At 45.1% G+C, this 24,319-nt stretch overlaps 1 protein-coding gene across 3 annotated transcripts; it reads left to right on the top strand.

Moving 5' to 3' along the window:
- Window positions 1–24,235, top strand: LOC130406176 (vasodilator-stimulated phosphoprotein-like). Of its 3 annotated transcripts, none has more exons than XM_056611610.1 (14): window positions 1–474; window positions 15,483–15,654; window positions 17,583–17,763; window positions 18,364–18,430; window positions 19,853–19,965; window positions 20,336–20,640; window positions 20,871–21,001; window positions 21,197–21,248; window positions 21,416–21,443; window positions 21,762–21,798; window positions 22,079–22,135; window positions 22,935–23,013; window positions 23,133–23,190; window positions 23,291–24,235. In XM_056611610.1, exons 1-14 carry the CDS (start codon window positions 470–472, stop codon window positions 23,323–23,325), a joined length of 1,320 nt encoding a protein of 439 aa, XP_056467585.1. In that variant the 5' UTR covers window positions 1–469; the 3' UTR covers window positions 23,326–24,235. The 3 variants fall into 3 exon arrangements, with proteins under 3 accessions (XP_056467585.1, XP_056467584.1, XP_056467586.1); XM_056611609.1 differs by having other exon boundaries at window positions 20,868–21,001; XM_056611611.1 differs by lacking the exon at window positions 22,079–22,135 and having other exon boundaries at window positions 2–474; window positions 20,868–21,001.
- Window positions 24,236–24,319: the final 84 nt, after the last annotated feature.

Raw genomic sequence — 24,319 nt, 5'->3', positions numbered from 1 at the left:
GAGGGAATATCTCGGGTAGGGCCAGACTCCAGTGAACTCACCCACAGCCTTGTGGCCGGGAAAACAGTCTGACGCACATTCACGCCATTGTGTCCGTGGAACCAGCAGATCAATTAGTGCCAATTAAAGAAGAAGTTGCGCTTTGGACGTGCGTTTTTTTTTTCACTTTGTCTTGGAGCTCAGTGCTCAGTGGTGATATCAGACCAATGCGGGATAGTGATCGGAGTTGACGAGCCGCTCCACTACTGTATCCCCCCCCTCCCCCCCCTTTCCGCACAACCAGGAAATCCACCGCCGAGGTGTGCTCCTTCTTTATCCGGCTTGTAGCTCCCCCTCTACGGGTGTTAGATGTACGTTGACGGGCTTTTGTCGGGTTCTTTACGTTATCCGGTTGCTTCTTAAACCCGGGCTTTTGATCTGAAGACACCCGGACTGCACCCGAGGAGAGGACCTCCACCCCGGCGGAACAATGAGGTGGGTAAAGCGGGTCGGACCGCCGCTCTCCACGGATTCATTGTGTGTTGTGTGTGCTACACTTTGTGTTCAGCCAGCTCCACAATAGTTCCCCCACGTATTACAGGCTCTTAACTTTTTTTATTTTTTTTTTATGAACAATGCAGACAACCATATAAACTTAAATAAATCAAAGATTGAATCGCTTGCTTTGAAACATGAGTCAATTTGGTTTGTGACCATGTTTCACACTGGCTCCACACAGTGAAGCAGTCAAGCGCATGGCGATCGGGCTTTGCTACAATAAACCCGCTGAAAACATCTTTGTAAACGGGGCTCTTTTATCCAGGCTTTGACGGTCACTAACCGACGTTGTTTGCGTAACAGCGTGTCCCGACACCTGACTTGTAAGTGTGTGTATCTCCTCGACCCATGTAAGTGTGAGTATCTCCTCCAACCATGTAAGTGTGTGTATCTCCTCCAATCATGCCCGGTGTTCCAAGTTCAGACCATGGACCTAATAGGTTCAGACGGATCCAGAACCAATGCTCCTAGGTTAGGTACTGTCTCGATGACCACATAGTTTCCGTCTCCATGCTCACTTTGATGTTTACACATGACACATTTCTGCTGCGATCCCCGAGTATAGTTTTGGACCCTATGTGGTGGTGATTTTCTCATTATTATGGTGCATATTAACGGTTGGAAGCTCACCAACCATGGTGGGAAAAGTTTTCTAGAGCCACACAACTAACAACGTGTAGGTCGGCTCCTTTTCCCCACTCTGGATATTGTCAGGGAGGGTCGGACCCGGAACAAAAGTTCTCTATGCAACACCCAAGTCGGCGAATTCCACATCCTGTCACAGCCTGTGCAGGTTACAATTACATGTTTTGAACCACCACTCCTCGCTACGTCTTTTTGTGGACATATATTTACTCTTTTCTATCCATGCGCTCCGTATTCATATTGGGACTCGATATAGTAGGCCTGCTACTTCACATTCAATTTCCAGTTTCTCTTATACAAATGACGATGGTTGGTGAGCCACCCGTGTAAGGAGTTCCTTATCCTAAAGCAATCTTACCACTTTCACCCCCAAAACAGTGTCAGAGACAATGGTTGGTCCAAGGTTTGCGTGGTCTATTCACTGTGGCAAAAGCCACTGCAATGTGTTAGGAGGGCTGATGGCCTATTTATTCAAGCCACATTCCTCAAACTAAATGCACATATGCAATGGTATATAGATGTATTTGTGTGCCCTAACATGGTATGTTCACAGAGTTGGTAGTTGGCATGGACAGTAGTTGCTTTAAATCAATTGATCTTCTGAGTTATACTGATTAACATATTCATCTTTATTTAATTCCTTTAGCCAAATCGTTCGACTGGTTCAGACCTTTTTATACAAGCAATTACAGAATGGCTTAATGTTGTCGTCAAGTTGGCACAAATCTTCGAGTTGAGAGGGGAGTTGATACCAGGCCATCCCATATAGTGTCTAAATTTAACATTACACTTAAGTTGATATAAATGCCTCCATGGCATAGGATCTCAACCAGCAACTCTATCCATGCAGTTCATGTTTTACGGGGAGGCCATTTCGTGACATTGACCTATCTACGTCTTATTTTATGTTATGTATTCTCCCCAAGCTTAGCTGCTGCATTGCAGAGCTGACCGCCTCTAATATAATTTTGAAATACTTTTGTGGAGGTCAGGGTTAAAAATCAATCATCTCTAATTTTCTCTTGTTCAGTGAAACAGAAGGTATGCCATGTGAGTTAAGGCCTTTTTATGGTCCCACATTCCCGCAACGCAATGACCATGCAGACGCTTCGACGCAGTCGTGAACGTTTATGGTTCTGCGTCGGTTTCAGTAAGAGGACCAATCACAGCCCTTGCTTCTGCGTCGCCTTGGTGGAAGGTTACAATTTTTGGGAGGCGCACGTCCGGCCCTTGCGGTGGACGCAAGGAGGGTCCGCAAGGACGTAAGGGGTCCGTAACCCCCTTGCATTGCGTGAATGTGGAACCATAAAGAGCCCTTTACGGTCAGGGCGGTGACTCCTGCCATGATGATGAGACTGTCAGCCTTCCTTTACAGTTTTTCTTGATTGTATACACAAAGGAAGATGGAACTATGAACGATATTCTGAAAAATGAAGCTCATGTATCAACTACAAGACTCCAGACTGCTAACTCTAAGCAAAATTCCACTGTTTTCACACGTAGGCCTATAGAAATTCTAAATCACATTTTTGCAAAAATGTGATTTAGAATTTCATGTTTCCAGGTGAACCAAGTGTGCTAAATTTTAGCACACTTGGTTCACCTGAAAAACACTGGCCTTCAAAACGCAAAAACTAATTAACAATAAGTCTAACTCACTTCTCACCCGTTCAAACTCAACTGGCAAAACACTTCAATCCTGTGTCGGAGCATGAAAGAGGCCTCAGTTGAGCTCTACTGTGTTGTAGATATGGTCCTCTGGCCTTCATCAGGATCGGATGTGGGATACAGACAAAAAAATGTTTTTGTTGGCCTACGAAAAGCTTTCTATGCAGTCAGTTCAGATGAACATTTTCTGTATTACAGTGACAAATAAATATTTGCTTTGTTACCTTTTTGAACTTGTGCACTGTTTTCATCATTAGATCCCCTGAAAGACAGTCTTAATATTTTCTTACTGTAGTGTTTTTCATTTTACAGTAATCATTAGTGCAATTACTGTACTGTAATTTGCCAAAGCTATTTCTAAACAATTTTATACATTGGAATATTTAACATGGCCTCATGAAGCCAATACGTATGTAAATTGTATTTTGTTGGAAGTATTTTGAATTGATCACATCAGTGTTCAATTGATGCTCTCTAAGATATATTAATTTGATAGCTGTGTTTACTGTTTGTTGGAAAAAATCTGTTTTGAGAAGAATTTGTTGAGTTTTGACAATGATTAACTCTTCACAGGTTTGTGTTGAGAGTTTTGAGAAATTGAGCTATAGTTTCAGAAAAAGTGTTTAAATGATTGAGAAAAAATGTAATGTCTTTTAAAGGGCATTAAAGTTGGGGCTCTGGAACCCAAACACTAGGGCAGCAACTAAAGATGTTCAGTCCGTCAACCAAATGTTGTTTTAATTTAGTAAACATTTAGTCTGACATTTCATAAATGATAGTAAATGAATCACAAGTTATCGGTCCAAAGTGATGTCTTAAATGGGCTTGCTTTATTTGACAGGGGGCAAAGAAACCAACTCTTCCCTTATTTTATAACCGTCCATGAATCAAATATTTGATTTGAACTGCTACATGAAGGAGAAAATGTTGTTATTTTTAGTTTATCAATTGTATTTGACACATTGGTTGTTTGACTAATCATTTAGGCCACACATACACATACATACTAACCGGCAGGTAACATCTTCTATCGCACAAGTTAACCCTCCTTACTGACGCTGAGATCTCCTAAGTTCTCTGCAGGGTTGGGGTCAGGGAGATGCAGATAGCGGAAAGGGCCTTAGTCTTTACTATCGATCCACCGTAAAAGCAAGAGCAACGTACCCAGTTCTAGTCTCCTTTGTTTGTCTCCATTCCCACTATCGTGTTCCAGAGCTGCCTGGCTTTAAGAGGGCAACAGCAAATCTATCATGGGCAGGAATGTGCCCCACCCTCTCATGTCCACCTTTGCATCAATCTCTGCTTTTTGTCCACACAGGCCGCAATTAGAACGTGTGTGTGTGTGTGTGTGTGTGTGTGTGTGTGTGTGTGTGTGTGTGTGTGTGTGTGTGTGTGTGTGTGTGTGTGTGTGTGTGTGTGTGTGTGTGTGTGTGTGTGTGTGTGTGTGAGAATACAAGTAGTTGGTCATCACATGGGTTTAGGCAGTAGATTTTTGTGTGGGAATTCCATTCTATATTAAGAACAAGTTTCATTTCATGCTTTTGTTTTGGCATGTTTTTTTTTTCAAAGGGACTCTAAATAAACATGAGGAAGATTTGCCTGGACGGCTACAATGTTACGCCTGGGTTTGTGTAGGAAAAGGTTAAAACAATGCCTGTCTGTGTAGTGCAGGCAGTGCACTAGTTAAATGCATTTGCCTTGTTTTGCCACAACACCTAATCATGTCTAGTGCCCCTGCCCCTCGCTCCGTAACAATTCACCCCCTTTGGTCCTCCCACCTCACACGCATAATAAACAGGCCATTATGGCCACCGGCCCCCTGGATTAGGCGCTTTGCTACAGGAGTCGCTCAATGCACAAAACCTTCCATTGTCTACTTGAGGACAAATCAAGTTTCCTCAGTGGTAGCTATTGTGTCTATAGGCTCTTATGTTCTCTCTCGCCGTCTCCTTGAGATTATTTTGGCTCTCTTCTCCTTCCCTCAACATAACCTTTACCATGACCGGCGTGTTGTTGATAGCCTGAAACACCATAATCCCCTTAACTAGCCGTTCCACAAGCTTAACCTTTTTTTTTGGTTCTGAATGTTGCAGATGGAAGGACTGGATGGTTAACGGGAACTGTAACAGGGCTTTGGTTGGACTCCCTGTGGCAATTGTATAATTTTCTATTATCCTGAGTGCTTTATGGAAATCAATGACAACATACAACACTGACATCATCACTGATTAAGTCTTTAGAGAAAATGCCTGGATCAACATATCCATCAATTTACAAAGTGGACTGCTGCTATAGCTGTAATCTCTATATGCTTTAATGTTGTTTTTTGCATTTCATTTTTTGATAACTCCGTGTGTGGTAAGTGATGGGGATTCTGGGTGTTCTGTCTGGGAGGAGTAGAATAATGGTTGTCAGAGGAGATGCTAAGATGCTTTCATGGGGTAATATATGGTCAGCACTGGCCACTGCTAATGGCCAGAGATGCACATAAGACTGCAGTGGAGTTCCCCTCTATAATGGAGCATAATGGATGCCTCTTTGTGTATGACTGGTTCCATAATGTCAGCCATCTTAAACCACTCTATCTCTCATGTTTCCTGACCTTGGCTCTACCCATTTGGTCAGCAACGATGATGGGAGCTGATAAAGCATGCCTGCTTTCGATGGGGGTGGGGGGGGGTTAAAAGTTCTGGTGGTGGAGAAAAAGGGGTTATGTCTGACAAAATTAAGTATTGGATGTTGGATGTTTTCTATATCGCACAGGGTTTTTGATCTGGAAGTCACTCCGCAGGGGGGACAAAAGAGCAGAAAATAGCTTTTCAGCTGTGGCATGTTTGGTTATGTCAGAATTATTTCCTGCATGGCAGACATTATTGTGCCATAGCGTTGTTGGCCCCTTGTTTTTCACTGTTGTTGGTTAATTTTTGTGAACTCTACATTTTAATAGGGTTCACTGGACCGACAGAGTGTCAACAATGGAGAATGATCTGTTTTCCTTTGTTACATGTGCCTCTCATGTCTTCACTACACTCATGACGTGTTGCTCTGTTATGGATGAGCAAGCTCTACAGAGCAGGAGCCCAGGATCCACTTTCAGTCTCTCCCGGGACTCCGGTCTACGACGCATACCATTTCCAGTAATAACGGACCGTGTGCAAGTCAGGACGGTGGAGTGGGAGTCTCTCTGTGTCCGGACAGAATTTTCTCCTCAAGAGTCGTCCTCTTCCCCGGCCCTAGAGAGGGAGGATGTGCTCCAACCTGTAAAAGGAATTGAACTCGGCAAGGAGGAGAAAGGTGATTTGGCGGATTCCAAATAAGGGCATGAAGTGTGGCAGCCTCTCTCTCCCTCCCCCTTCACCAACCCCTCACTCCCGCCTTACGACTTAAGAAGCAGGAAGCATTCTGCTGGGCGCTTCCTTAAAGCGGTCCAGCACAATCCAGAAGGAGCTCTCCCTCGCTCTGCCACACGGCCCATTCAACGTGGAGGAGGATGTGCTGTGATGTCAGGGGATCCAAGCGAGTAATGAGTCAGTGCACAAAGAATGTGTAGAGGGTGGGGGCAGGGATCTGGAGAGAAGGTTTTGAGCTGTCAACTCTGCCTTAATGAAAAGTATGGCCAGAATTGAGAGGGCTCAAACCATCTTTTATTTTTCTCTCCGTCTTAATTGTGATGGGGAGCATTACGAAAGAGAGCTGAGGGATGGCCAAGATGCCTAGCATACCTCTCTGTGTGGCTGCTTTGGGGAGGCACAAGGCATTAGCCCGCAGCGTGTGGGTGCTTGGCTGCATTTGTGTGACTGTGCGTTTTTTCAAGTTAGACTTAAAGAGTCCATGGAGAACTTGCTAAGCTTCTTTATTTGCTTCCTTACATATGAATCATAATTAATGGTGAGTAGCCCAGCTCCATTACATACAGAAAACACTTAGAGGATTTTCTCCAGGTTATAAGGCCCATTTTTGACCAACCAAATTTGGCTCACGTTAAACGGTTGGGTTTTCCTTACCACATGTTACTTTTCGGGGCTTCCATACAAGGACAGTCTTGACTTGAACCTGAACCTGAATCATGTCTTGTTTTTCCATCAAATAGCTTGACACGGCTGTGACTACAATGCAGCTATGTTGACTGAGAGTCAACACATCATGTTTCCAAATACCCAATTAGCACCAATTAAAATCCAAGGTATAGGTGGAGATATAAAACATGTAATGCCATGCCTGTGTCGTGTAGGCCAAGGCTCCACATAACTGAAAGCTGTGGTCAGGGCTTGGTCCTGGGGGCGGGAGGTCCACAATTTCCTCCCTGAGGTCTGGGCTGACATTAGTGGTCTACTGTACTCTAAGCGTCTTAGAGTACCATATTAAGCGCTATATAAATTGTATTTATTATTATTACTGTATGCTAGTCTACAACCTGAGGTCAAACCCTTGGCCACCAACTGTGACCCTGTACTGTATTTGTTGGGTTGAACGCACACACACGATGTTCACGATTTTTCTCTAACTAGTGTTGTGGGCCAGTTACATAATTTACATGGTTCTATATAACAGTCCGGCACAGGAACCAACTGTCAAAAGATTGCCTCTTAGGTGAGATAATATTATTGTGGTTTTTGGTTCAGCATAAATTTGAGAGTCAAGTTTGTCTGGCCTCATGAGACCTCATGAAATCCACATTTGTGTTTTGCAATGAAAATCAGTCTAGCCTTGTCTGGGCAGCAATTGATTTCCAAATATGGACATGGCCTAACGTTGTTCAAAACTTCAAAACATTGTTCAAATAGCCAATCAGAATGATCGTTTTCTCTTTGCCGTTGCCGAACCCAGTTAGAACTTCTAGAAGTAAAGCAAAAACATGTTATCTGATAAGAACAAACGTCAAATGCCACCCCCATGTGGTCCTAGCATTGAAATGACTTTCAATGGCATCAAGGCCAGACCCATCTGTCGGAAGAAACGGAATGTGAACTGGGAGGTCGTGAAGGTCTCAGCAGGACGGTCGCAGACTCCTTTACAAAGACAGAAGGTCAAGGATCACACACGGGGCAACAGGGAAAGATTGCACCATGGGATGATGTATTCACACCAGAGTACCGTACTTCCAATGTGGTTTTCTTGCTTTCGTCTAGCCACTTAAGTTCCGCGCATGTACTGCTGAGTACTTTACTGTGCTTGTGATGTTGCAGTGTATTGAGGGAAGACTCATGTTACTCTTCTTGCTTGAAGGTCTTGAACATTCCCTAGCTGGAAATCACATTGGTGTACAGAGTAATGAAGGAATCGGGAACATCTCAATTTGAACTTTCTCATGTGCTTGGCCATGGCTTCTGTATTGAAACTCAACAGTAGCAAAGTGTCACTTTCCTTTCCGAGTTGTTCATGCGTTGGTGTGGGGTCACGCGAGGCCAGTTGACTCCGGCCCGCCAATGGTGTAAAAGTTGAACCCTTGTGGATGCCTTGTTTGGGCCAGCTCAGCATGTTCTGTCTCCTTACATGCTGAAGATGCAACCATATGATCGGGTGTTGGGTGCTTCAGTGTATTAACATTTGTGAGCCATATGGAATGCAAATAGTAATTTTTATTTTTTCATCAGGCCCTGAAAGGGGAAGGATTTCTGCTGAACTAGTCACAAAGAAGGCGGTGTGAAAAGTTAGTTTTTATGGTCCCCTCCTGCGTATACCCCCACCCAAACAGCCACTTGAGTGTTAATTGGACATTTTAGCAATAGGCCAACAAGATATTCCGTTAATGGGCTATTATTGTTATTTTCAGATGTTTAGCATCTACTTTTGGTTTTTGGTCTGTCTGTTTTATAATGGTGTCTTGTAAGCCCTTGTGGGCTGGGCATGCTAATGTATGACACAATAATATAAAAATAAATCATTCAAATTCATTAGAAGGCCACCTGAGGTTTGCAAGGCAACCAAATGGTGACCCCTTTTCCGCCAACACATTATTCCTATCTCGTCTTCGCCTTACTGAGTCATCCATGACTAAGTCTCATGGATAAACTGCTGCAGTGAATAATGTGGTTCTGTATTTAGAAGGGCTGACTACGTTGTTAGTCTTTCATAGTCTAGCAGTAGCACTTCTGTACCAAAGGAGACTCACTCTTTTTCTGGCCATAAGCCTGTTAGTCATCTAACTGCACATTCATTATTTTTTGAAGGGACAAAGGTGTTCCTTAAGTTGAGTCATCAGAGTTAAAGTAAGTTCTGTGTCAGTTTATTGAGATTTCGTGACAGAAAAAGGCTTATGAAGTGTTTTTTTGTGAGTCCTGGAATGGAACAGTAAGTAGTGGCGTAGGAGGAATGTGGAGGCTCTTGCAGTGTCTTAGGTTGCTCACTCCCTCACACAGCCCAGTGGGCCCTCTCTGCTCTGTCGTAGGTTGCTCACTCCCTCACACAGCCCAGTGGACTCTCTCTGCTTTGTCTTAGGTGGCTCACTCCCTCACACGCCCAGTGGACCATCTCTGCTTAAGCCCAGCTAGGAGCCTGTGATGTTCCTCATTAATTCCCCCCAGGAGGATTCTTATTAAAGGAATGCTTGGTTGATGGGCACGGTGGCTGCACGTACACCTCACTGCTATATTCATTATATGAATGATACACGCATAACCTTCTCTACTCAATTGTGATGTGTTGAATGAATACCCTGTCTCTCTTATGTCTCACTTGAAGCTTTTGTCCACGTCGTTCCATCTATGTTTTGTAGGGGAATGATGGGTGAGTGGCTAGGGGGTTTGAAGGAAAGGTTGGCATCCTTGAGATGCCTAACCCCAACCGTTGCCTTGTATCTGGAATCAAATGTTCTTCAAGATTAAAGCTTCTACAAAATAAATCAAATATTTGTTAAACAATATGCAAATCATCCCTTTGGGACCTGACCGGAGTGCGCCAGGGTAAGCCCTGGTGTGTCAGCCAGGAATGCCCACAGTGTTTGTTTTCTGAGGCACTGGCCCTGGTGAGGAAGACACAACAGTAGCAAAACAGTGCAGGGGGTAGGGCCAGGTGAACGGAGGAGGAGGAGAACATGAGAGAGAGAACGCAAACAGGAGGGGAGAAAAAGAGGGCCACCGGGCCTGACTGTTCTTGTCAGCGTATTATGGGAAATCTCTAAAAGCAAAGCCTTATACAGACATTTCACAGTGAGCCTGTGGCCCAGCTGCACACTGCATTTTCCTGTTAACCCTTCCCCGACCAAGTAATTGTGGCACGATCAGAATCCCATTTAGGCTGAAATATGAGAAGGTTAAGATACACAAGTGACTGTTTTTTCTTTCTGTGTGTTGCAGCTGTGTATTTCCTGTCTGCAAACATTGATTTTCTGAAGCCTGTCACTTTCTATGGTTATGATTACAACACCACGCCATTGTGACAACTTCCTACCAGGGCTGTGAAATTAATCTAATTCTGATCGTTATTCTGATTTTTTTTGGTCAAACGATCTCCAATCTAATATAACTTAGTTGAAACATTTTCTTCCTTTTTTTTAACTCAAAAATAATAATAATAATCGTGATTTCAATATTGACCAAAATAATCGTGATTATGATTTCTTTTTTCTTAATCAAGCAGCTCTACTTCCCACATCCAGTTGTCATTTTGCCTGTTGCGATGATTCCTGCTGCTGGTTTAGGAAGGAAATGTAAATCTTATACTTTGATCTCTATCAAATTCCTTAAGGCACAAAATCCCTGAGAGTGGCGGCCAGTGACCTATATGTGCTCGCTCATTAAAAACCCTCTTAAGTCAACTAGTCGCTTAGTTAGCCTGGCACAACAAGCCACCACAGTGTGCGCCCTAGCCTAGCGGACAGTATCTGTCTGTAGCCGCAAGCAGGGCCAGGAATAGCATGTTAACGACCACAGCTTGTGGCAGTCTGTTGCAGTGCTAATACTCTGCCCTCTTTCCCCTCCCCCCCTTACGATAGCTCAGACAGTTTGCTCAACATTTGGTAGGCGTCATGTGTTGGCATTCGGCAGGTTGCGAGAGTGGTGACGGGTGCGCAGTTTTTTTCTGTCTCGGTGTCTGCAGTCCTTCCATAATTCAAGCCCTCTAGCTGGAGACAAGGGCTCTCCAGTGAGGGGGGGGGCTCCCAGGACCAGGTTCCCCTCTCATTAACAATGCAGCCATTTTCCCAGACACTCTCTCTTCGTCCCCTCAGACTTCCCATAACCCCCCCACCCCCACCGAGCCAACAGCACGCTCAGTGCAGGTATTGGTACCTGTTCACCAACATGACTATGTGCTCTTGGTGTCCGCATAATCACACAACATGTGTCTATTGATTTAATGTTGTTCGCTTTTTACAATGTCATGAAATGACATCTAACAATTCATCGTAGTGGGGTACCCTTTTTAATGAGAGAATTGAGAAAACAATAAGTAATCTTTTGAGTGTGTTCTGTCCTGTTCCATAACACCTGTGTGAGGGAGAAATAAGGATGTAAAAATGAGAAATGTATGTCATGGTTAAGGTAACGGCATCCTACGTTAAATGGTAGGAAGTGGGTTGTGGCTTTGCCGCTGTGTCACAGGAAGTAGCAGATTGTGTCACAGGCAGGACAGATGGGTGTGTGTGTGTGTGTGTGTGTGGCGGGTTATGGATTAGGTTGAGTGTAGTGGAAAGAGCACAGCCTGAGTGAAAGAGATGTAACTGAATGGCAAGGGGACATTTGGACTCTTTCTCATGCACTTTCTTTCGGTCTCTCTTTTTTTCAAGTCCAACCTTTGGCTACAAATTAACATCCTCATCTTTTGTCTGTCTGCTTTTCTTCATTCAGCTCTCTTTAAGGTTAATGTCTAGGTTGTCGTGTGTGTGTGTGTCTGTGTGTCTGTGTGTGTCTTGGCACAACAGTACGGCATGACTGCCAATGGCTGTGAGGGTTGTGACCAGCCAGGGCTACCCCAGGCTAGCTTTAGGTCGCTGTTCCACATTCACTACAGCAGCCACAGTAGACATGCAGCAGGGAGTTGTGACTTAATGACTCCAACAGGAGTTGCGTCAGTTTGCAAGTAAAGGTTGATCAGGCCAACTCAGGCCTGTCTGCGTCTACAGACAGGATGAGTTTGTTAAAGTGATTGAAATCTCTTGCTCAAATCAATCATTTCCTTTCTCTTTATCAAACTCCATTATCTGCTTCCTCTGATTTCGATTTTGTAAATCCACAATTTCTCCATTTCCTTTATGGTCAATCATATTCAAATAACAGATTCCTCTTTCATGTGTTATTTCTTTGTTCCTAATTTTTCATGATCCCGCCATTGCTTAATGCATCACTTAGTTATTTTTGTCCTCATGCCGTGGAATCACAGGGCCTCGATTTGTAAATGGATACTTTATATTTACCGTTGCGTGATGGAAAGAAAGCTGAAAGCTATATTTTATTAATAAAGATGTATTGTTTCACATCATTTATTGTGCTAGTGGCTAGCCTGTATCATCTTAAAATCCTATAGCAGAGGCATCTGATGCTAAAACATTTTTAAATACCATGCTGGTTAATTTGAAAGTAAAGCACAAAGGTGTATATTTTCAGTTTTTTGGCCGGGAATCTATAAAATCAATAGAATCTATAGATAATGCATAGATTTTGCATTTTATAAATGTTTAACAGTATTCTTTGTCGCCGTGTCCATTTCCCTCTGAAACAAAAAAGGGAATATCATCGCTATAACGATCAAAGGCAAGCATTCAAACTAGGGCTGGGATAAACGATTATTTTTTAAACGATTAATCTAGCGATTATTTTTTCGATGCATCGATTCATCTAACGATTCATTTTTTCAGTCCGATTCGATTTCGATTCGATTCTCGATTATCTCCCCATTAATTGACTAATAGCAATTTATACATGTTGATTTACATATCTGAATGATAAAATATGAATTCCTTAACATTTCAATACATGTTTATTGCCTTTAAATTCCAATATAAAAGTGCAAAGTAATGCATTCTTAGAATTCTACGGTGCTCGGTCATCTGCAGCTGCTACCGGGTGGCGCCTCTTCAGGTGCTGGTGAATTGCCGTGTTGCTAGAATGGAAAGGCATCTCCTTTTTTGGCGCCTTGCACTTATGAAAGTCTGAGGAGCCACTCGCGTTGCAACTACGCCCCGGCGCCGCCCATCTTTTTTTTTTTTCTTTTTTTTTTTTAAATCGACGCGCATTTTTCGCGTCGACGTAATTTATGCGTCGACGTCGTCGATTACGTCGACGCGTCGTCCCAGCCCTAATTCAAACCGCTATCTGCTGTACGCTGTGCTGATCGTTTCCCTGTGTCCGTTTACTGATGTGTTACTCTCTGCAGACTACAAACAAGTTTTACCAAAGCTTTGGGATTGTTTGGTGACTGCTACTTGACCCAGATATGGCGCTCAGCTGTGTGTATTAGCATGCCCAGGCCCATTCAGAGGCAGTGTATTGTGACAGTGTGTTGGGTCCCACCAGATGAGGCCAGGCCTGTCTGGAAACACTGGCTCCAATCTCCCACCATAGCTTGTTTACACAAGTCAATGGAGAATGTAGCCTAGCTTGGATTCTGTAGCGACCGCTCCGCTTTAGGTCCCTCTTATTACTTCTGTAGACTGTAGGGAATACAATTTTAAGTCCATTTTAAATAAACGAGTATGCCTGTGAAATAAATATATATGCCAGTGTGAAATAAATCCTGAATTAAATATACAGTCGCTATAGTTCAATAAATAAAATAAATAAATGCGTATGTTTCTCAGAAGGACCTCTTTTATTTATATTATTTCATTTCATAATTCCATATTTATTTCCATCTGTTATATCCGAATAAGTGGGGCGTGGTCATCTCAGATCAAAGCTACAGCACCAGAACAGCACTGACCACTTGATAAGGCTCATAGTAGGTTGTTGTAATGCACCTGGCCTCACCGTCCATGGGACAAACCCTGCCAAATATAAGCTTCACTGATTGTCGTGTGGTGTTGCAGGGCTGAAGTCATGAGTTTTTGCCGACCCTCGTCGAGTCGGGAGTGCAAAGATGTTTTTGAAATTGCTTGATATCGGGCCAGACTCACGAAGTGTGTGATTGCGTAGAGTGGACCATCAGAAGGAACGGTCTTCATGTGTGTAGAACGTGCACCTCACATGTTCCCAATCGCCTAGTGTGGACCACCGGCCCGACGGCATGCAAGAATGCTCAGCAGGCCCGGTTGTGTAGTGTGTACTGCTGAAGTTTGCCCCGACTTTAAAAGTTGCTTAGTTGACAGGAGCCACCCTCCATTACACAAGGAGAAGAAGAGTGCATGACTGCTCTGCTACTCTATCTATTCATGAGTGGTACAGTTAGGTCTATCTATGAGAAGAACACCCCATGTAGCCTTCCTTCCATCTGCTAGAAATGTTGCAGCTTTGTTTATACTCGGCGCTAATGTATATTCAGGGATTCAGTGCTGTTCTCATTTGTGCCCCACTCATTTGTGTATAATAGATTGAAAAAGAAAGAGCTGGGCTGATAAATGTGGCATTATGAAATAACAGTCCCCTGAAATAACTAAACATGGCAGATTATGAGTACTGTGAGTACCTGATAAAATATTAATAAATACATTTTTTAATATATTTATCTATTTGTTTATTTGATATTGACTTGACTTGCTTCCCTACTTCCCCTCCTGCTCCCCCTCTTTTCACACCAACTGAGTACAAACGTTCTCCTCATACCTTTCCGTTAATTATCACTTGTTTGCCTAAGTTATTTATTTTTTACCTTTTGGGCCACCACCCTTCTATTCTTTGTCCCTTATCTCACCTTGTGTCACTATAGCAACCAGTACACTGGTAAAGTGGCTAGTTTCGACTTTGCCGTCTTGCCTACACTTTGATCTAAGAAGAGTGTAAGTTTTGACTGTTTGTAATGGTAAGTCTATTTATGTTATGCACAGAGCAGTATTTAAAACGTATAGTATGCTATTGAATTCAAGAAATCATTCATTTTTTTCCACCAAATACATTTTGAAAGGTTCATCACATTTGTCAAATGTTCAAGATTTTTTTTTTTTGCCATTTTATCCGACACCAACACTAACACTATTATTTCTGTATAAAATGGGAATCGAGGTATACCGGAATTGGAAGTGGTTGAGTTGCTGTGGTCCGGAAAACAATTACTCATCAACGTAGACGACGCGTAAGCAATGAAACGTGCGAACAATGAATACTGATTAAACAAAGAAGTACCACACGTACCATAAAGCAAAGTTGGCTGGAATAGAAACCCACATTTTGTCAAGAAAGCAGTGCTGCGCCATGCCTCATCTTCTCCCAACAGGGCAGTTTTTTAGAGTCCCCGCAATGCTCTGTTGTTTAAGTGCACAGACAGTCCCCCCACACACACACACACAGTTCCCCCCCCCCCCCATAAACACACACAGTTTCCGCACACAGTGCCCACACACACAGTCCGTACACAAGGACAGTCAACACACAGATTTGGCGTTGATAGTCTATAGCGTCACATCTTCAGAGGCGCGTAAGCCCCGTCAAATCGGCGTATGAACCCTGCGAATGTCCGAGACAACTTACATTTTTTGTCAGCTCCTGGCGGCGAAGATAAATTAGGTGTAACACTCTGTTTTTTCCTCCCCCGGGACTCCGCAGTGAGTCGAGTATCTGCCAGGCTCGGGCCACGGTGATGATCTACGACGATGGCAACAAGAAGTGGCTGCCGGCGGGCACCGGGCCACAGGCCTTCAGCAGGGTGCAGATCTACCACAACCCCACCAACAATGCCTTCAGGGTGGTGGGGCGCAAGATGCAGACGGACCAACAGGTAGACGCACTCAAACTCACTGAGCATTTGATTATGGTGGGGGGGGGGGGGGGGGGGGGGGGGTGTGCGGGAAGGGTCGGCTAACTGTCTGAGGAGCCGCTGGTAAAGGAACTGTAAACTGTGATTTCACAGTTGCGAGTTTGACAGCTCCTTGTTCGTCCTGAGGTGCATACCCATGCGGTTTCCTGTCGGGTAGCAAAACATGTGAAGAAGTGAGGCCGTTGCTCACTTCCTCATGCGGTGTAGGTGGATGCGTTGGTTGCTATTTCGTGTGCAAGAGATTTAGGTTTTAGATCTGCAATGATGCACAGCTATGAGCACATACACCTACTGTTGGATCATTAAAAACGGCTTTTTTAACGTAAGCGGTTGCAACATGGACATTCTGTTGTCGCATCACTCAGGAAAATCCCCAGTTGTAAAACATATCTGCAGGAAGGAGGGACGTGGTACGAACGGTCATTAAACCTCAGGCTACTTCCTCAATTCAGCCAGCACTCGATTGGGACCAGCGACTCTGTGATTTTGTCCTGGTGCACAGCTTGAGATGTGGGGCGTCGTCTGGGCAGGGCTGCTGACCGTTGTGCATCTTCTCACATTTATCAATGGAGCACAGATAGCGTCGCCCACATTATATTGTCCTGGTTTTCTGGGATAACAGTAATCAAACACATGGAGTGGACTGTGCCCCACTCCTTATCGTGACGCCGTCTCCAGTGATGGCAGTATCCTGGATAGTGGTTAGTGTCTGTTGCCCTGTGCTCTTATAATCCATGCTGTTTGTGGCTGAGAACTCAGTCTGGTGGTGGCGCTGTGGGATCTCTCTCTTGAAGCAGCCTCCTCCTCCTTAAACATGCAGACCTCCCAAGTGTTCCCCAGAGACGGACCTTAAAATGGGCCGTATTTCCTGAGTGATAGCTGGCCAACCCAACCATTTCCTGTGACACTTTAGGGCCATGGATCCCAGCACCAGCACCCGTGCAGACTGACTGACTGACTGACTGACTGACTGACTGACTGACTGACTGACTGACTGACTGACTGACTGACTGACTGACTGACTGACTGACTAATCAAGATTCCTCGTCTGTCTTCACCATGTGTGCAGGTGTCCACATGTCTAACTAGGGTGTCCCATTCATCTATTGGTTATCGGTCTGAAAGTTGGGCCAGCTCCAGTACCTGGACTTTCCCTGGTAAAAAAAAGGCCTCATTAGCAGCCAGAAGAGATTTTACTGGACGGATTATGTATGATCTCGTGTGTGTGTATATATGCAACTCGGGATTACCAGGGAAATGTGTATCGTTGAAAGTTGGACATCATTTATACTATAGGATTGGCAAACTGCCAATATTTGTTTTAAATACAGGCTATGTTGATGAGGTATATTTCTGAGCATGTGCCAAATGGACGTTTTGGACCTCAACCAATCGGTTCTCTCATCTATTGCCTGACCTTAGCTTACATGTGTGTCTATGTGTGCGCTTGTCTCCCTGTCTGTGTGTGTTTGTTTTGGATATTCACCCTAACAAGCTCCCCACTCACGTCTCCGCTCCTGTTTTCTGCGCTCCTCTGTTCTGTGGAATTCAGTGACTGTAAAACAAACACAGAAGTGGCGTGTCAGCACATTCAGGTCCAGCCTCCCTCCCCGCTCCCTCCTGTCTCACAGGGTGCATGCCCCCTGCTGGGCGCACTGTAAACCTAATCACCAAGGCGTTCTTTGCTCCTTACCCATTTTTTGGTTATACCCTTCTCTCTCTTTTTTGTTGTTTTTGCGCGTGTGTTGTTGTACATTGAGAACTAATCGTTTCAATAGCATGTAGAAAAACACCAATTGTATATGATGAACTGGTTGTTTCTAGAGGCTTCTATCCTGGAGCCCCGGCCGCTAAACGTGTCCCGCCATTGATCTCTCCCGTCCCGTCAGGTGGTCATCAACTGTCCAATCGTGAAGGGTCTGAAGTACAACCAGGCCACGCCCAACTTCCACCAGTGGCGTGACGCGCGGCAGGTCTGGGGGCTGAACTTTGGCAGTAAGGAGGACGCCACGCTGTTCGCCAACGGCATGAGTCACGCGCTGGAGGTGCTCGGCTCCATGGCAGACGCAGGTAGCCAATCAGAGAAGCTGTGTGTTCCCTTCAGCCATTGGGGCTGTTGTCACGCGGGCCCATATGGTCTGACCCGTGCCCGGCACCTCCTGTTCAGTGGAGTGTCTCTTTAAACGCATGATTTGAATTTGCTCAATGCCATTTATTTATGTACCAAAAGGTCTATTTACATTATATACAATGCGTTTATGGTGGTGTAATCTGTGTACTGGGCCAGTTCACAGATTACACCACCATAAACGTATTGTAAATCGGTGTTCTTGCGGAGGACACAGATTCAACCACAATTAAAAAAATATTGTCGTCTCTGTGGGTGTTTATCAGCCAGAACTACAGGTTGCTTTGCAATTATTGCATTGTTTTACATTGTCATTAATTTGTTATTCACTGAAGATCCTTCCATGAAAATGTTTGTTGTTGCCGAGGAGTTCCGCCCACAGGCTAAATCACAATACTACTAGCGATGCTTGAACTACGATATTTTTACACACTACATGCTCATGATGGGGCCATTTCCTGCGGGGACTGCACTGTAAGCCATGTTATCAGCCTTCTGAAGATGTAAATAAAAGAGGGTTTTTCATTGTTCCTCTTCCCCAGGTTACGCCACCCTCCCCCGCCCAGTGTCCAATGGCCCGTCCCCAGAGGAGCTGGAGCAGCAGCGGAGGTACCAGGAGTGGGCCGGGGCACCTAGTGATTACTGCTGGGCTAATTGAATTGTTTCAGACTGACCACTGTGTGTGCACAGATCAGATCAGTCACTTGATACCGACATTAGCCAACCGGAAACGCCGGTTCACTTGAGAATGTCCCTGTGGTTCAGTATTTGGTTACTCTCTAATCTCCAGAATTCTATAATATACGTAACATTTATGAGCTCTAATTCAATGATAAACTCGGGCTCAAGACGTCCAACATTCACAGTGGGTCTCTATCAACTGTCCACATGGGGCTTTAATTACTATGCAGCCTAACCTAGTGGCGTGCTTTATTACTCAGCATAACTGGTGGCAAATGCAATGCAGCTACGTGTGCGTTCAGCGGTTGCTCACGGATTGAGACCTCAGAACTAGCGAAGTCTCCGTTGACTTGCCTAACGAGCAACACGCAGTAAGGTGTCTTTCTGTTGGCACTGTTTCACTAATATCTCACACGCACGGAAGGGCGGATTGGAGCGCATTAGCCTCACACTGCTTAACCCGAAGTCCTGCTCTTCAAGGCAAAGGTTCCAGAGAGCCAAGTGAACATCTCTCCTGTCTTAACCCTCCCTGGTTCTGCCATTATCACCTGTCATATTCCCATGTTTCAGCACATTTACTTTCATTTAGTCTTTCATCAGTCGGGCTGAGTCTTTCCATCCCACGTCGAGGCTGAGGGATTGACCTTTTTAATCCCATTTAAGTGGTAATGTATGTGGTAACCTGCCCGGTGAAAGAGGCCTCGTAATATGCTGAAAGTGGCAACTGTTGGATTAACGGCTGCCCCAAACGGTGAAGGCGTAGGGCGACCTACCGAAATTCAACTCTCCCAGGACTATGAGGCTGTAGCTGTGTATGAATGGCACGTGCGCTTGCTTTATTTTTGCACTGAGGTGTATTCTGCGCATGCACACCAAAACTGCAAGGAAACCGAACCGTTCCAGTTCTGGAACTCGCTTGAGTCTGTTTAATGAGGAACCTTCCATCCATTTCCCACATTCTCCTACTCAGCCCCGTGTGCCCCTGTTTAGGAAAGTGTTATGAAACTATTGCCGTCTTGCTCTAGTGTAGTCGTCTACCAGGGAGTTACAAATACATTTAGGGTAGGCTTTAAAAGGATATTGCTCTTACCTGGCCTTCACCTTTTTTATTTTCTCATTCCAAGTGGGAAGCCACAGGTTTTTGTATTACCCGTACATTCTTACATCCTTGTTTATTAGTTATAATGTTTTGACACTCATTCTCCATTACTGTGGGTCTGTGTGTGTCACAAATGACTTATCATCCGTCTGTTATGTTCCGTTGTCAGTGTCTTATTTTGCTAGCTTTGCAATGTCAAAACAAGTGCCTGTGTCTGAGCGGGGTTGGTATCTCCTGCCCTGTGTGCGCAGAGCCGAGCAGCAGAAGCTGGAACAGCTGGAGAGAGAGCGCCAGGAGAAGGAGAGGAATGAGAGAGAGAGGCTGGAAAGGGAGAGGATGGAGAGAGAGAGACAAGCTGCTGCAGGTCAGTCAAAGTCTGGCCCGCCTGGCTCCATCAGAATAGCTCGATGCCTTCTTCCCTTGTCCATGCCTTGCCACTGAGGATGTCAACGTCCAGTTGTCCAATTTATTCATCTTTAAATTAAACTGCCTGATTTCAATTCTCAACAAAAGTCCATGAACCCCTTTAATATGCACAGCGTGATTTACGTCGCTCTCTTCTTACCTGTGATATAATTATTAACAACCCATAGCAGTGGTCAGGTGGCTTTTTTATTGATATCCAAATACTTAGGCTAGATGTTGTAAACTATGCAAACGGTCCTCCGCCCGGCTGGTTAACGGTTATCGATCGACACTTTCTTACGTCTCTCATTATGTTTCATGTTTTACAGTTTCCATTCCCCCAGCTCCCCCAGCTCCCCCTATGGGCGCGGGGGCTCCCCCGCCGCCACCACCGCCCCCTCCTCCACCCCCCGGCCCGCCTCCTCCCCCCTCTGGGGGCGGCGGCCCTCCCCCCTCTGGTGGCGGGATCCCTCCCCCTCCTGGACCACCTCCACAACTCGGGGCAGGTGCCCCACCCCCGCCGCCGTTGCCCCCCGGTGGGCTGGGAGGGGATAGCGGAGGAGGAGGAGGAGGAGGGGGGTTAGGAGGCCTGGCAGGGGCACTGGCAGCAGCTAAACTCCGGAAAGCATCCAAGGTGAGTACACAAGGGGCGTACTCCGATGGAAAATGGAATGATAACTATTGGATATCGGATCATCTGTCTCTTATGCCACACATATGCATTTGAACACACACGGAACATCGCACACTGATGTTGTATGATCACACAATGTCTTCTCTCTCTCGCTCTCGCGCTCGCTCGCTCTCTCTCTCTCGCCCCCTGCTTCTCCTCCTTCCTGATGTGTTGTGTGCTGCCCTCAGCAGGAGGATGCGGGGGCTGCTCTGGGGAGGACCGACTCCAGCCGCAGCTCTAACTCTTCCAGTGGAGGGGGAGGGGGTGGAGGTGGAGGAGGCGGAGGTCTGATGGGGGAGATGAGTGCCATACTGGCACGGAGGTGAGTGGGGTCACTATTCGAAGACACGCTAAACAGAAACCTGTATTCAGTTTTTATTTAATGTTTTTTTTTGGTGAGGCTTCGACCCATTGGGATGTGTTTCATAATGAGTACAGGTTGTTGTGTTCACTACATTACATGGTCTACAAATTGATGGTCATTGCCAATGGATTGTAATTGGATATTTCTTTCCAGGAGAAAAGCTGCAGACACTGGAGAGAAGGTGCCTGCAAAGACACAGGATAATGTAAGCATATTGTTTGGTTTTTCAATTAAAAAGCGGAAATTGCTTTGTATGTATGATGTCCTGGTGCTGCAACATGACAGTGATCCCAGAATAGGAGATTTATAAAAATATACCGAACCTGGTTCATTGTTGAAAGGGCATTTTCTGTTTTTCTTTTCCACCTCTAGGATGATTCTGAGTCTGCCAGCCAGAACGGTAAGGCCCATCCACCTGTTTCCATACAATAAAAAAAAAAAGTTGTGTATCATCTTATCCTAGCTATCTGTGTTGTATACGGGGAATGGATTAATTTAGCAATTGTTAGTGCTTGTCACTTGGATCTATGAACATCCTTACTGTACCGACAGCGATATATTGTTTCTCCTTCTTCTGACAAATTTACTTATTGTAAGTCGCTTTGGATGAAAGGGTCTGCTAAATTACATAAATGTAAATATACAATAAGCTCACCCCATCTATCATCGTTCCGTCACATTATTCAACACTCATGTTCTTGTGCACTGTGCTCCACAGACACTCGTAAACCGTGGGAGAAGTCGTCGATGAGCAGGTAATTCAAGAGGAGTGTGTTTTCCTGTCCCCATGCTCCATTAACCCGCCTTCCTGCCCTTTCTTGACCACCTCTTCGTCCAAGATAGAGGGGTCCCCTTTGTGTTTGTAGTACACGTGTGTCTGTGTTTGCAAGTGGTCATTGTGTGTCATTGTGCGATCCGTTCACACGAGCGCATTGCGTGGCTCACGTGCGCTCGGCGTTTCCATTCTAAGTGGAGAGTGTGTGTGTGTCTGTGTGTGTGTGTGCGCGCGCGCGTGTGTGTCTGTCTCACTAACAGGATAAACTCCGTCTCCAAGAACATGGACTCCACTTCCTCATTGCCCCAGGGTTCCAGGTATAAATGCTGTCCCATTCTCCGGTGCTTTCAGTCAACAGCCCCCCCCCTCTCTCTACCCGCCCCTCCCTCCCATCTCATTCAGGTCATCACAGCTTCTCTTCTGAACAGTGTCTGGGTCTGTGTGTTGAAGCAGGTTCTGATCGAACATTTTCATGGCATAGAATAGCTACCTAGGAGGGTGTACTGCAGTTGACAAAAGCTAAAATATTATAGGTATCGATTGAATTCAACTTAAATCTGTTATCAGGGATACATGGACAATGGCTTGCATACTTGGTACCTCTGAGCACTAGCATGTGTAGTCTTGGGCTTTGGGTTTTATTTTCCTCAAAGGAACTTTTGGTTGGTCCGATTTCTCCACATTTATGTATACATTTATACTTCCAGGCAAGGGGTGAGTAGCAAATGCACTTCTGTCCTCGCAAGGAAGAGCATGCATTAACTTTTCAATTTAAATATTATTGACTTCATAAAGAGCTATACACTGCTTGATACGTATCAATGACAAGCAATGTAGTGCTTTGAAATGCAACCACAGAGATGATCTGCATCGATTATTGTCTTAAAGCGCCTCCATACTACACACAAATGGAGGAGGATGGTCAACCTTTGTTGGGTCTGCATTTTTCTCCTGTGTTCCCTGAAACCTCTGATTCCGGTTCCTGTTTCTTCACTCTGGTGGCGCCATAGCAACGGATGGCGGGGGACTTCATCGTGGCTGGCCATGCTCGTCGCTTTCCATGCTTTAGTTTGCGTGTGTGTATATATTTGTATTAAGTACACATTTGTCTTGCAGGGTGAAGACGGGGGGCGGTGCTGGTAATGGTAATGATGCCGGAGGAGGCGACGACACAGATCTTGAGAAAATGAAACAGGTGCATTATTGATCGCTGACGAGTGACTGAACATCTTGAGTAACGCCTCATCTAGAGCTACAGCTTCTACTGTGCACCGAGGAAAACCCCACCATTTCCAAATGTTCTTCCCTCTCCAGGAAATCCTAGATGAGGTGAGGAAGGAGCTACAAAAAGTCAAGGAGGAGATCATTGGAGGTGACTTACTTTACAGATATTAACATGAGAAACATCGTTGGGTATTATTAATGATTGATTACGAGTGCTTTTTTCATTTTTTTCATTTCATTTTCCGCAGCCTTTGTTCAGGAGCTTCAGAAGAGAAGCACATGAGGATCAGAGGATTGAGTTTGGATACGGACCTGCATGGGTTCTTCCTCACTGCCCCCTCCTGCTCAGCCCAGGGATTTATAGTCCTCTCCATCTCTAGCCTCTCAATCTAATCTATCTGTCACTCTATCACACACACACACACACACACACACACACACACACACACACACACACACACACACACACACACACACACACACACACACACACACACACACACACACACACACACACACACACACACACACACACACACACACACTAGGCAATGCCTACTGTCTCTTACACATGCACATGTAAGCACGCTTGCTTAATATGTCCCACCGTACATATTCACTTTATCAAAAGAAAAAAATATAAAGAAAAATGAACAGACCCCAGGGAATCCTTTTCACATCCTATGCCATCAGGGACTTTGATGATCTTAAACCATTGCTGTTGTAGCCATGACCCCAACTTTCATCAACTCATTGAATGCGCCCATGTCCATGTCCCTCCTGATCATTCCTTCCATTAAGACCACTTCTGAGCACAGTATGTCTTCCCCGTCCCCTCTGTGTGGTCCATCAACCATGTCCCCCCCCCCTCCCCCGACCGATCGCTTTCTTCCGCCTCAACCTCGAAACACGGCAGTTATAAACCCACAGGGTGATTTTCAGTATCACACTGGTCTTCAGGCCACGCCAGTTATCCACAGGGTGATCTACAGTATTCGGGGACATCATCATCACCGTCATTCACTTTGGTTACTGTCCTGTATCGTGAGATATTGGCATGCAGGGATTTCTAAGCAATCAACTTTTTTCTCTTCAAATCTTTTTTTCTATTCCCTCTCTGGTGACACTTTTCTTTATCCTCAAGACACTGCCTATACAGAGAGCTTGGTTCAACACCCTCCCCCCCCCCCCCCCCCCCCCCCCAAATATCACACAACAACCAAACAAAAAGGAGTTTTGCCTTGATGGCAGACTGAAAAAGGAAGGACATGGCGTTG

The sequence above is a fragment of the Gadus chalcogrammus genome, chromosome 16 (genome assembly GCF_026213295.1).
Source record: "Gadus chalcogrammus isolate NIFS_2021 chromosome 16, NIFS_Gcha_1.0, whole genome shotgun sequence".
NCBI lineage: Eukaryota > Metazoa > Chordata > Actinopteri > Gadiformes > Gadidae > Gadus > Gadus chalcogrammus.
The sequence above is the reverse complement of the archived record's forward strand: the minus strand, read 5'-3'. Positions and strand labels throughout refer to the sequence as shown.

Coding starts and splice junctions, on each gene's coding strand:
- LOC130406176 (XM_056611609.1), top strand. Junction 21,444..21,761: donor TGAGTCTGCCAGCCAGAACG/GTAAGGCCCATC, acceptor TGTGCTCCACAG/ACACTCGTAAACCGTGGGAG. Junction 21,799..22,078: donor GAGAAGTCGTCGATGAGCAG/GTAATTCAAGAG, acceptor TCTCACTAACAG/GATAAACTCCGTCTCCAAGA.